At 34.0% G+C, this 13,032-nt stretch overlaps 1 protein-coding gene across 5 annotated transcripts in view; it reads right to left on the bottom strand.

Moving 5' to 3' along the window:
• The window catches only part of LOC123526327 (contactin-like), a 62,210-nt gene that overhangs the window by 33,934 nt on the left and 15,244 nt on the right, over window positions 1-13,032 (bottom strand). For 3 of the 5 annotated variants that reach the window (XM_045305424.2, XM_045305426.2, XM_045305425.2), the window contains 2 exons: window positions 3,427-3,518; window positions 2,745-2,830 (listed from right to left, as the gene is read on the bottom strand). In XM_045305424.2, coding sequence (XP_045161359.2) covers window positions 2,745-2,830; window positions 3,427-3,518 — 178 coding nt within the window. Of the gene's footprint in view, window positions 1-1,865; window positions 1,995-2,744; window positions 2,831-3,426; window positions 3,519-11,859; window positions 11,957-13,032 lie in introns of those variants that run through there. The other 2 variants (XM_045305423.2, XM_045305429.2) reach the window with 2 other exon arrangements.

The raw sequence follows: 13,032 nt of genomic DNA, 5'->3' as shown, positions 1-13,032 counted from the left end.
CGGAGGTAAACATGATGGACAAAAAAAATATTGTTATTTGAAGTAATCTGGCATTTTAAGTATGGACTAGTGCTTACTGGTAATATACATAATCACATACAAATTATCAGATTCTATTAGAAATCACTTTTCAACAATCGGTGTAAAGTGACAAAATAATTATGGTTATATTCTTTTGTGTTCTTATTTAAACAGGAACCAGTGACGGTGTTTATTTATCTATCTATCTATCTATCTATCTATTTATTTATTTAGTTAGTTAGTTAGTTAGATAGTTATTTAGTTATTTTTTTATTTATTTATTTTGTTTATCAGGATATAGTTAGTGCGTAGATGCACGTAGGACTACGAACGCCTTTTACTATATCGTGCCCTTCGTGTAAGAAAGATGTAGTTGTTCTACTTTCTAACTGAGCCAAGTTGTTCGAAACTTTAACGGGCTGTAATTTCGTTTAGTTTAGTTTAGTTTAGTTTAGTTAATCTAATTTGTTTTAGCTCGATTGTGATGAAAGCTTTAAGCTTATTGTAACCACTCTCGAGTCCGTTTCCTATGAAAACCAGTACTGGGGTCATATGAGATGTCATGGTCGTGACACCAATGATGCTCGAACCCATGACCACTGCATTAACCGCTGTTAAACTAACCGCCTGTTAAATTTCTATTCAAGATACTAGTCTTGGTAGGTGGGAAACACTAGTATGATGTTTTAATTTTACTGTAAAGATGATTTAGTGTTTATTATAATCCTTAACAAGTACATTTGATTTTCTAAGTTTTCAAAATTGTCGAAATCTACTGATAAAGTTAATCGACTGTTAAAGTTTCGAACAACTGGAACAAGTTGTTTGCAAATGTAAGGGTCGTGCTGACATGTCTATTTTATAACAAGTGAACATAAAAAGTTACAACTGTTGGAAACGTTTCAGTGAATGTGTAAATTACGTTTTTACCCAGTTGGTTGTACACTACAAATATGTAGTTTATTGTAATTCAATTTTATTGATATCCAATAACATGGGGTCATTTTTACGATATTAATATAGTCAGTCATATTTTTTTTATTCCATTTATAACTGGTGAGAATATTGCAAGGTCATTTAACTCCGGCTTTAGCCTGTATTGTTAGATGGTAAATTGACACGAAATTCACGCGTTTTTTTGCCCAAGTTTCACTCGATATATATACAACGCTACTGTTGTATATGAAATATAGACGGGTACAAGTCTGCTTTGCGATTGGCTATTTACGGATTATCGTGGTCTAATTCACATTATGGATGGTTTGGTCATTTTCTTTGACGTAAAATTGTCCACATGAAAAATACAAAATTTTCGTGATACTATAGAAATACGGAGTTATTGTCCTCTTGAAGGATTCATCTTTGTATTAACTCTGACGTTGAACAAGTCGGATGGAGCTAAAACTGAATTACATAAATATTTGAACCTGATGCAATTATTCTAATATGTATATAATTCTCAAATAGTTCTCTGCATTTTTTCATCAATTAAACAGACATGCTCAGAAAGTGCTATTTTACCATAACAATCGCTTTCATTCTCAGTAAGTAAGAAGTTGTGATTAAAATTCTGTTGTTTTAGATGTGTGGTATGTTAGTGAGGGAAAGATTAAAAGTCTGTTACAGGGCATATGTATATTTTATCTGTCTTAAACAACCAAATAAAAATATTTATCTTTCTAAAAGTCTCCATGGGTGAAAGAGAGAAGCTTCTGAATTTTGAAGCCGTCTTCAATTATTCTATATAATACGAAAATGTACTTTTAAAAGGAAACCCCATGAAAATCGTAAAATTCTGTTCTATAAAATAATACCAAGTTGAACGTTTTACAAGTAGATTTTACCTTCTTTAAGAATCTCCAACAGCAAACATAACATATATCATCTGGATTTTATAAGACAGAAAATGGAATTTTGACAACGATGTTGAAACTTCAAATGTCTGTTTACAACAATTCTAAATAGGGTTGAAACTATTGTATATTCCAAACAAAGAGTGTAGAGGAGTGTTAAACCGGATACACTCCAAGGTTCTATATTATATCTATTTAACAGATGATTATTACTTTGTATACGGATTTACCACACTGATGCATGTATAGAATGCATAGGTGTTTATATATGGAATTTTCAACACGAAATGAATTCCTGCGGTGACGTCATACCTATTTTACCAGAACATGGCACTGTTTTATTTATTAGTCCAAGTTTGACAGGTGATTGCCTTTTATATATTTCCCGTGGCTATAAAGTTTGAGTTCCTGTTAGCGAATTATATGCAACATTTAGAAAAGCTTTTAAAAGCATATAGGCAGTGAAGTGATTTTAGTATTGCTATTCAGATTAGAATGCTTCAAAATATCTGAACTTTGAGTGTTTCAAAACCCATACTTGGATGCATCTCAACAATGACATATAACTTAAAAAATGCTCTTGAAAAATAATAAAGATATTAGCAAGAAAAGGAAAAAACAGGTATGTTCAACTTTATAAGATATGCAGACATTCAAGAATGATTTGAGCCGCACCATCCAGACCAGCCTGCGCATCCGCGCAGTCTGGTCAGGATCCATGCTGTTTGCTTTCAAAGTCTATTGCAGCTAGGGAAACCGTTAGCAAACAGCATGAATCCTGACCAAACGCACTATGTTGGTTTTCTCATGGTGCGGCTCCTATGTTGAACATTAAAAGATATGCAGACATTCGAGAATGTTTTACCTTACCTCGAAAGTTTGTTGGTCATCATAAAGCCAGAGACAAACTGGTGTTCACTGAATGAACCGACGCTTAGGAGACGGGCACCAAACGCCTGAACAACATAAATGTATTCAAAATTTAATGCACTTTTTAATTACAAAGTTAACAATGATCTGTCATTTTTCATGGTTTCAAATTTTTTTACATCAGTCTGAATATATATTCATAATGTTATAACAACCGAAAACAATACAATACTATCAATGCACAACAATACAATACTATCAATGCACAGAGGAACCAAACTGTGATTCGATTTGTCGAGGATTCTTGAGGCAGACATTGCCGCATAGAATCACTTTTATTCTATAATACAACATTAGCATCAAGAGTTAATAAATATTATAAATTTTGTCTTTTCCGTCATGCAAAACGCTATTATATCTATATAATATTAAAAGCGAAAATTATCTTTTCTAAACAGATGCATGCATACAAATATATGTCAATACTTAAAAAACTTCGACCCGAGTTTAGATCTTTATGTATCTATTAAAAAGAAATGTTTCCACCAAATTATAATATAAGGCCAAAAAATCGCATGCTTACAGATTGTACAAGATCTTATGTTATGTGCGATGTTATTAGTGTTATTTATATTTTAACATAATTTAGGTGCATATTTTTTTCAAGGTTAACAGCCAATACCCAGCATGCAGCGTCGGCCTCCTCATACACCATTTGCTCCTCAGCAAACTTGTAGCATGTGCTTTGATGCAAAACCCACCCTGAAGGACATCCTGGAAGAAGACAATTATTCTACATAAGACATAGCTTGCGTTCTAGTACAAAACAATACAAGACGGACATCCTTGGGGAAGACAAATATTTTTATAGACGTAGCACACGTGCTCATGTAAACAACAAAGAACAACTGGGCGGGCACCCTGGAAGAACACACACGTTCTACCTAGTGTAAGTTACATATTACCTGTTGATGTTTCTAGGCATTTTTTAAATAAGAGTGTCGCAATGAATGAACCACTTGTGTTTTTGTTTGTTTTTTGTTTTGTTTTGTTTTTAAAATATTTAATTTAAACATGGTGTAAACAATCTTGCCTGTTTTTATATTTATTCTATTTCATTTTATTTTATATTATTTACTTTAATGAAGATTTCATTCAAACTTTCATATATGGTAAAATGCTATCTTGATGATGGCAGAATATATGGATAAATGATCAACATAAATCTGGATTATGCATTCATATAAAATGAGAAACGTCTACTGAAGCCTCCTTTGTAAGTGCTTGTAAGACAGTAAGCAAGAAATATTATATAGTATTCAAGAAAAGTGAACCTTACAAAAATACAACTTAACAAGAGCTATCGGGGGACAGTAACGCTCGACTTTTCAATAGTCTTGTCAATTGAATGAATATAACACTAAAAAAGACACTTTAAAAAAAATAGAGTTATGGAACCTGTGTACTGCATGTCAGATCATCACAGTGAATAAGTGCATGAAGTTTCAGTCCATTCCTGTAATTGGTTACTGAGATACCAGCTTACATATAAACTAGATCGAGACACCGAAACCGACGCGAACGCGGACGCCGACGCAGACGCATTGGTGAGTCCAGGAGATCTACCTATTTTTCGAATAATCTTGCTAAAATGATTCTGACTAATTGTAATAAAGACTTATGTTTTTGACCAATTTACTAATCTAATAGTAATATACTAGTGTAAAAAGTTTCAAACTTATTGCTCTCGCAGCATACAAGTAAAGTAGACTGTATTAAAAGTTTAACTAAGAAATTCCAATCTTATACTTACAAATGCCATATTTCTAACAAAATACTAGCGAAATTTATGGTTCCTGGCCAAATACTAAAAATAATGATTAACAAGTATGCAAAGTTTCAAAGCCATAGCTTCTACAGGTTTTGAGAAAAGGCTGACCTAAAGAAAAAGCTCCCAACGATCAAAAATCTGTAATACCTTGTACATTTTTTCAAAAGCTAGACGAGATAAAAATTCTGAAGAGATGTATGTATCACAGCAAGGATATTTACAAAACAAAACCCCCCCGAAACAATGAACTTGCAAAATGGGATTTTCAATAATATATTCTCATAGATTCAACAGTGACGTTAATTCATATTCATAGAGATATATCGTATTCGTCTTAAATGTGACAATCAAATTTTGACAATATTGTGCGAAATCTATTTTCATTGTATTCTCAATCGTGGTCCTCGTTTCGTCTTTGTCTTTGGTCTTAACCTAAAGACATATCATTGATACCTGGGAGGTGCCATATAAATACCAATCTGAGGCAGAAATGTTTTCACACACACATACTGATTAGGCATTGTAACTTTATAAGATATGCAGACATTCAAGAATGATTTGAGCCGCACCATCCAGACCAGCCTGCGCATCCGCGCAGTCTGGTCAGGATCCATGCTGTTTGCTTTCAAAGTCTATTGCAGCTAGGGAAACCGTTAGCAAACAGCATGGATCCTGACCAAACGCACTATGTTGGTTTTCTCATGGTGCGGCTCCTATGTTGAACATTAAAGGATACGCAGACATTCGAGAATGTTTTACCTTACCTCGAAAGTTTGTTGGTCATCATAAAGCTAGAGACAAACTGGTGTTCACTGAATGAACCAACGCTTAGGAGACGGGCACCATTTGTTTCGTTTCCTTTCAAATACTTAATCAGAAAAAATAATAGTAAAACCTTTAAAGTTTGTACAAACTTAGGCCGGTGGCTCACAGGTCAAGGTCATGCGGACCAAAACTATTATTGTTTATTTTCATGTATTTTCATGTGATTTCGTTGGTATCCCTCATCCCCAACCATCGCCCATCACCCCAACAACCCAAACTTCTGTAGTATTACACCCTATTTATTAGGGAAATAACTTGGCGGCTAAGACTCGTTTGATCCTAAAACTAAATCTTATTTGACTTTCAAAGTCAACAAGAATATGTATGTTTTAGTATGCAAAAATGGCTTAAGAAGGCCTTTTATTTTAAAACGCTGTTCAGTGGTTATTTTACAATGCACTGATGACATTACGGTTTTAATGTTATAAATTGCAAAAGTGGTTTTCAGCAGGAAAACATCTTTTAAAATTAGAGGAGTGAAAATGTAGTTTTAACTGAAAAATGGAACATGGCCGACCTCATTACACAATGAACTGTTTACATACTTAAAATCCATTTACACTTGCTTATTCAAATAAACTTATATATGTAGAGATAAACACTAAAATTTTAAAAACAGAAAAATTTAAATGAAGTCTATCAATGGATTTCTATGTCCGTCAAATAACCAAAAATGTTTTGACAAATGTGAAATATATAAAAGTATTGTTTATATCAATCAATGAAGTTTCACTGTGATCTGCATAGAAAGACAACTCTTGACAAATGCAAGTACTTACAAGCAGTGATATCTATTAGCTTACTTGCCTTGCAATTATACGATTGAATAGAGAATGAAAGCGGATTTAAATACAATATCATAACTTTTTGCTCAAGAAAAACACGTTTAAGGGCGACAATCGCTTCAAATACCTTAAACATGTTACCTAGCCGTAAAATGCAATCTAATATGCATTAATAGTGCGAATCCTGTCAGTAATAATTCCAAATCCACAGACTACAAGCTGTATGTAGTATATCCAAATTATATAAATCCTCTATTTAAATATATCTTTTTAGATAGACAATGTTAATGTATATCCATCAAATGTTAAATGTCCAAATTGGTAATATTTTCCTATTAAGATATTACAGGAAAGTGTTTTCAATAAGATCTTATTTAGGTTCTGCCCTGTCCTCAGACAGGACACAGCTTTCTATTTACAGCATCATGGAAGGTTCCAGTATTTAAAGCATCATGGAAGGTTCCAGTACTTTCATCAATCACAAAGAATAACAAGAGATGTCCGTAAGACAGCTAATGCTCGACTATTCGAATTATTGTCACAGAAGCAGGAAAATATTACCCAAATGTTAAGATTTCTATAGAGTTTCAATCCAGTATCTGCATTAGTTTTGGAGACAGAAACTTGCATCCAAACTTTAACCAGAAGTTTAATGTTCAAAAGGGGATATAATTTGACCAAAATGCAAGTCAGAGTTATGGGACTTGATCAACTAGTTTTATAACCCCGAAGGCACATGTGAAGTTTCAATTTAATATCTGCATTTGTTCTGCAGATCGTAACTTGCACACAAAACTTTTACCAGTATTTTCTAAGTCTAAAAGGGGACATAATTTGCCCAAAATACAGGTCAGACTTATGGGACTTGACCCAGTAAGGTTGGTAATTGATCTAAAAAAAGAATAAAAAACTAGAGATGCTTTTGAGAAAAGCGCATGGCTCCCTCAACTGCCCCTATAAAAATGTCTTGTTTCTCTAGATAATTTAGACGAGTGGATCCAGTTAGATCGATCCAGTCAGTAATTCAAGGGCCATAATTCAAAAGTGCCTGGGCGGATTTGGCTAGCTATCGAACTTGGCTGAGGTCTTACGGTCAAGCTGAGCTGAAGATCGGCTGAGCAATGTTCGACTTAGAGAGCGGATAAGAGTAAAAAGGCTGATTTTTCGGTAATTCAAGGGCCGTAACTCCAAAATGCTTGGACCGATTTGGCTAGTGATCGAACTTGACTGAGGTCTCATGACCAAACACATTTTGCTCAATTTTGGTGAAGATCACATGAGAAATGTTTGACATAGAGTGCGGATAAGAGTAAAAAGGCCGATTTTTCGGTAATTCAAGGGCCGTAACTCCAAAATGCTTGGACCGATTTGGCTAGTTATCGAACTTGGCCGAGGTCTCATGACCAAACACATTTTGTTCAAGTTTGGTGAAGATCGTATGAGAAATGTTTAACTTAGAGTGCGGACAAAAGTAAAAAGGCCGATTTTTGGTAATTCAAGGGCCATAACTCCAATATGCCTAGACCGATTTGGCTAGTTATCAAACTTTGCCGAGGTCTTATGGTCAAACACATTTTGTTTAAGTTTGGTGACAATCGGATGAGAAATGTTCGACTTAGAGTGCGGACAAGCTTTGTGACAGACAGACACACAGACAGACTGGAGTAAATCAATGTAGACATAATAAATTAACTAGTTTTATAACCCAGAAGACACATGTGAAGTTTCAATTCAATATCTGCATTAGTTTTGGAGATTGTAACTTGCATGTAAAACTTTAACTAGGAATTTCTAAGTCCAAAAGGGGGCATAATTTGCCCAAAATACATGTCAGAGTTATGGGACTTGACCCAGTAAGGTTGGTAATTGATCTAGAAAAAGAAAAAAATAGTTTCAAATCTACATGCCTTTAAGTAATAGCTGTATGTATTTGCACACAAAACTTTAACCAGGATTTTCTAAGTCCATAAGGGGGCATACTTTGGCCAAAATGCACGTCAGAGTTATGGGACTTGATGCTATCAACTAGTTTTATAACCCCGAAGACACATGTGATGTTTCAATTCAATATCTGCATTAGTTTTGGAGATAGTAACTTGCACGCAAAACTTTAACTAGATTTTTCTAAGTCCAAAAGGGGGCATACTGGCCAAAATGCACGTCAGTGGTATGGGACTTGATGCTAACTCCGAAGACACATGTGATGTTTCAATTCAATATCTGCATTAGTTTTGGAGGTAGTAACTTGCATGTAAACCTTTAACCAGGATTTTCTAAGTCTAAAAGGGGGCATAATTTGCTCAGAATACATGTCAGCTTTATGGAACTTAACCCACTGAGGTTGATAATTGACCTAGAAAAAGAAAATAATAAGTTTCAAAGCTATATGCCTTTAAATGATAGCGGTATGTCCTTGCATGCAGAACTTTAACCAAGGTGTGACGCCGACGCCGATGCCGACGCCGACGCCAGGGTGAGTAGAATAGCTCGAGCTAAAAAAAAATAATTATAAAAAAAGAACGCGATCTTAAAATAATATAAACACCCTGTTAATCAGCATTTGTGATTAAACCGTCTGGAAAACCGCGATATATAAATAACTTATTGACATGCATGATGTCTAAAAACTAGAACAGGCTTTACAGTAAACAATGATTCATCAATATAGAAAAAGAAATTAGGTGAAGATATGTATATAAAATAGTATATTGATATGTGTTTGATATACCCATATAAACTGTTTCAGATGTTTTTGACAGCTTATTTATGGCAAAAAATTAACTTTAAACCAGCTAAAAATGAGACGAAATATCACTTTGTATCTTATAGCGAAGATAACACAGTTTTGCTTGTATCAATATGTCACAACAGAACAGGTTTTGTTATTCAGGACGGGTAGGGTCATTGGAACCAGACCACAAAGAAAATGCCTCTGTACATGTTATACCCTACCCCTAGGTATCATATAAGAACCATGGTCATGAACAGGAAAATATACTAACCCATCTCAATCATGCATTTCTCAATTAAAACATGCAGTTCGATAAATGTGTACTATGAAAATTGAACAAGCGACAATTTATCTTCCATTGTGTACCAGTCACACTTCTTCAGTATTTCTTCTCTTCGAGAAACAATGCGTACTTTATAGTTTCATCAACGTTACAGAAAAAAACTTTGATGAACTTCCGTGTTGAAGTTCCGGTCTAGATTACAAAACGTGTCTGCTTGGTTGATGTTAAAATGTAGGCCAGTCGTCATTTAACTACACGTGTTTGCTAATATGTGTATATGCAGCATAAATGTGCAATGTGAATAAAATGAACAAAATAGATGTAAACCAATGTATTACTTCAAACTCAAAATCATTTCTAAGATTAATTTCATTCGTCATTTTGAGTTTTATTGTATAACTGTAAATATTTTGCACTCTTTTGCAAGTTTTTTTTTTCTGTAACGTTGACGAAAGCATAAAATATGCAAAGTATCTCTGCAGTATGAAATATTGAGACAGTGTGATTGGTGCACGATGGAAGATAAATTACCACTTGTTCAATATGCTTTGTACCAGTTCATCGAACTTAGCGTTTTATGTGAGATATGTACGCTTGAAATAGGTTAGTGCATTTTCCCGTTCATGACCATGGTTCTTATATGATACCTAGGGGTAGGGTATAACATGTACAGAGGCATTTTTTCTGGTCTGGTGCCAGTGGGTAGGATAAGTAATGATGCAATTAGATTGCTCTGTATTTCCTATGCCTATCAAAGGCATGCCGTAATCTTTGCAAATAACTTTCTCATGCTTTGTTTTGGGTTTAACGCCGTTTTCCAACAGTATTTCAGTCATGTAACGGCGGGTAGTTAACCTAACCAGTGTTCCTGGATTCTGTACCAGTATAAACCTGTTCTCCGCAAGTAACTGCCAACTTCCCCATATGAATCAGAGGTGGAGGACGAATGATATCATACACAATGTCGTTTATGAAATCGTCACGGAGAACATACGCCCTGCCCGGTGATCGATCGAACTCACGACCCCGCGATCCGTAGACCAACACTCTACCTATGAGCTAAGCGAACGGGTTAAGATTCTCATGCATTAATAAATCTCATACTATGAATATTGTATATTGATTGATTTAAACTACGTATATACTAGATAAATGATAAAAGGTGTTTATCGTTTCAAATAATGAAATTCTATGGCCTTTTTAAAGTTATATGTTTCAGTGACTTTTAAGACGCAGAATTACTTACTGTTGCGTTTGTGAGCTTCTTGAAAGTTCATCGTCTTACACTGTCATAAAACGGTTATATAATCCATTTCATTGAGTTAAGTAGAAATGTTAAGCCGTGCATTAATTTTAATTTCTGTGTTTACACAATGTTTTCAGTTACTGTAATATATTTTGATTCTACATCTTAGATTGAGGTTGCCAAATGGTTATGGTGGCTGACTTGCCCTTTGCTGTTATTGGTTAGACCCTCACTTCTGGCGTAGAATTGTTCATGTAAGGAAACCAATCTGACTAAAGTACATCTCCTATTAGCTACGCATAGGATCTGAGAACGACCTATTCATAACCTCGTTCTGACGACCCTTTCGCTAGCCAATCAGAGCTTAACTTACAAAATTTAGCAAACTACCTGTAGCCTTGTCTTTTGATATTTACAATTCTTATGTCGGAATATGTCAGATAGCCGGTTAGCTCACTCGGTAGGCCACTTGCTTAGTAATCGAGGGGTCCCGAGTTCGAGCCCTGGAATTACTGCACATTTTTCTTACTCTTTGACATTCTAACAAGTCGTCTCATTGGTTAAAATAAAAATAGCAATGCTGGAAATCCAAAATATACAGAAGACGTATGTGAATGGGTCGTTCAGTACTTCAGTCAGATTGGTAAGGAAACCATCCAGTTGGCTTAATCCAGGTGCCCACCCGTGACGAAATAATGCACGAATGGGGCACCTTTGGTCCTCCTACATAGGAAGTTGGCATATGGCTTATAAATGTGTCGGTGTGACGTTAATCTCTTTACTATAATTATTACTTTTGCACTTTCCTTATTTAAGTCCTGTGCCGTCATGGAAACACAGTTGAATATGCAATTGTTCTACTGACTGCACGTAAGGTTGGGGTAAGAAAAATAAATTTAAATAATCTATAGGCATTTCTTCTGGTTTTAAATGTTACATCTATTTACACGAAACAAAGCCGATACTGTTTTCAAATCGTTCTTCTTTTCAAAACAAAATTATAACAACAATAACACTATATTTTAAAATATCTTCGATTCTGAACTTTTATCAATTTCAGGCATTTCTTTGGAAGAATGATGCAGTTGTAAAGACTTGCTTTGATACAATTTATGACATCTGTTCTCTGTACTAGTTTGCATTATATATTCAACAATGATGAAAGAAAAGGTTATTTTTTCAAAAGTTCAAGTCTTCTTACACCTGCTCTGAAAATTTATCATTATTGTTTTGCTTTTCGATAAGTTAATTTTGAAAAAATGCATGTTGAAAGAAGTCGCAATGAAAATCATACGTTTTGTGCGCTGTTCTTAGCTAGTTTATTAGATTCATTTTGTTGCAAAATTAGGATTTTAAACATACCAGGTCCTAATAGTGAACTTAATCAAAAATAATACAAAGAAATAGAAAATACCTATTGAGAAAATCTGTCCTTTACTTCCATGGAATATACCAAGCAATAGAACCGACAAAAGCTTGAATCGGAACTCCTTCATATTTTGATCATTTTAACTAAGAAAAGGGCGAATTAAATAAGCTGTAAGATTTGCATAAAATCAGACTAATCTATAAACCTTGAAATGATTTACTTACGTTTGCATTGCGCAGTCAAAGGCAAAAACAAACTGCTGATTATCTTACAAAGCAAAGCGCATTGGAGCATCAGTTTATGTGTCTGTGCCTGTTTTGTCACTTATTATGACACTGTAATAGACGGTGTTTTAGGATCTTAATATTTACTTACTAATTTCTTGCATTTACACAGATCTTATGTTCAGAACCTAAACAGCTCATCAATCTTAGTGCATGTAAGATTTTCACTGGAAGTATTTTTAAAATTTGATTTTCCTATCCTGGCTGCTCAACCACAATAGCAATATTTTAGCATAAATATAAATTATATACAACGTATTTTGCCTAAGGAATAATATAAATATAAGCACTATTGTATTTAAGTTGTCAAAAAATGCATTGACAAGTACATATTTTGCAAAAATTAATACGAAATGCATGTTTATTAAATTATCATTACATCCCTTTGTCTATCTAGGTTGCGCAACCAAGCTAGTTTGAAAATAAATGAATTTCGAAGATACACGCAGTTTCAAAATTTGCCTTTTGTGTAGTTGAAATATCCCAATATGTATCAAATGCAAATGTAAAACTAGAAATTATATTGAAATTAAAAGAAATATACCACTTTTTAAATAATTTTATGTTAAAGGGAGGTAATTATAAAATTTCATAAAACAAAATAAAATACACATTTCCAGAAGAGATCTAACTCTACAAACAGTGTATAATGAGTCTTTTTGTTCCTTAAATGAATTTCTAACAGAAAATATGAAAACTGAAAGATGTCGTAAAATGTTGCTTAAATGAGATTGACCACAATCGTTATAATTTTTATAGTAAGTTGAATTTTGCCATCATATTCTACATGTACTTCAGTTATATAATTTTGTATTGCTTCCATATACCTGATATTCGTTCTTTATTCTGTGCCATTCTTCTCTTCTTACTAATCAACGACTAACTTTTGCACTATGTGACCGTCATATATCTTTACCGTATTTGGTACAAATGA

This window comes from Mercenaria mercenaria, chromosome 14, assembly GCF_021730395.1.
Source record: "Mercenaria mercenaria strain notata chromosome 14, MADL_Memer_1, whole genome shotgun sequence".
Classification (NCBI taxonomy): Eukaryota; Metazoa; Mollusca; class Bivalvia; order Venerida; family Veneridae; genus Mercenaria; species Mercenaria mercenaria.
Note: the sequence above shows the minus strand (reverse complement) of the source record. Positions and strands in the feature narration are given on the sequence as shown.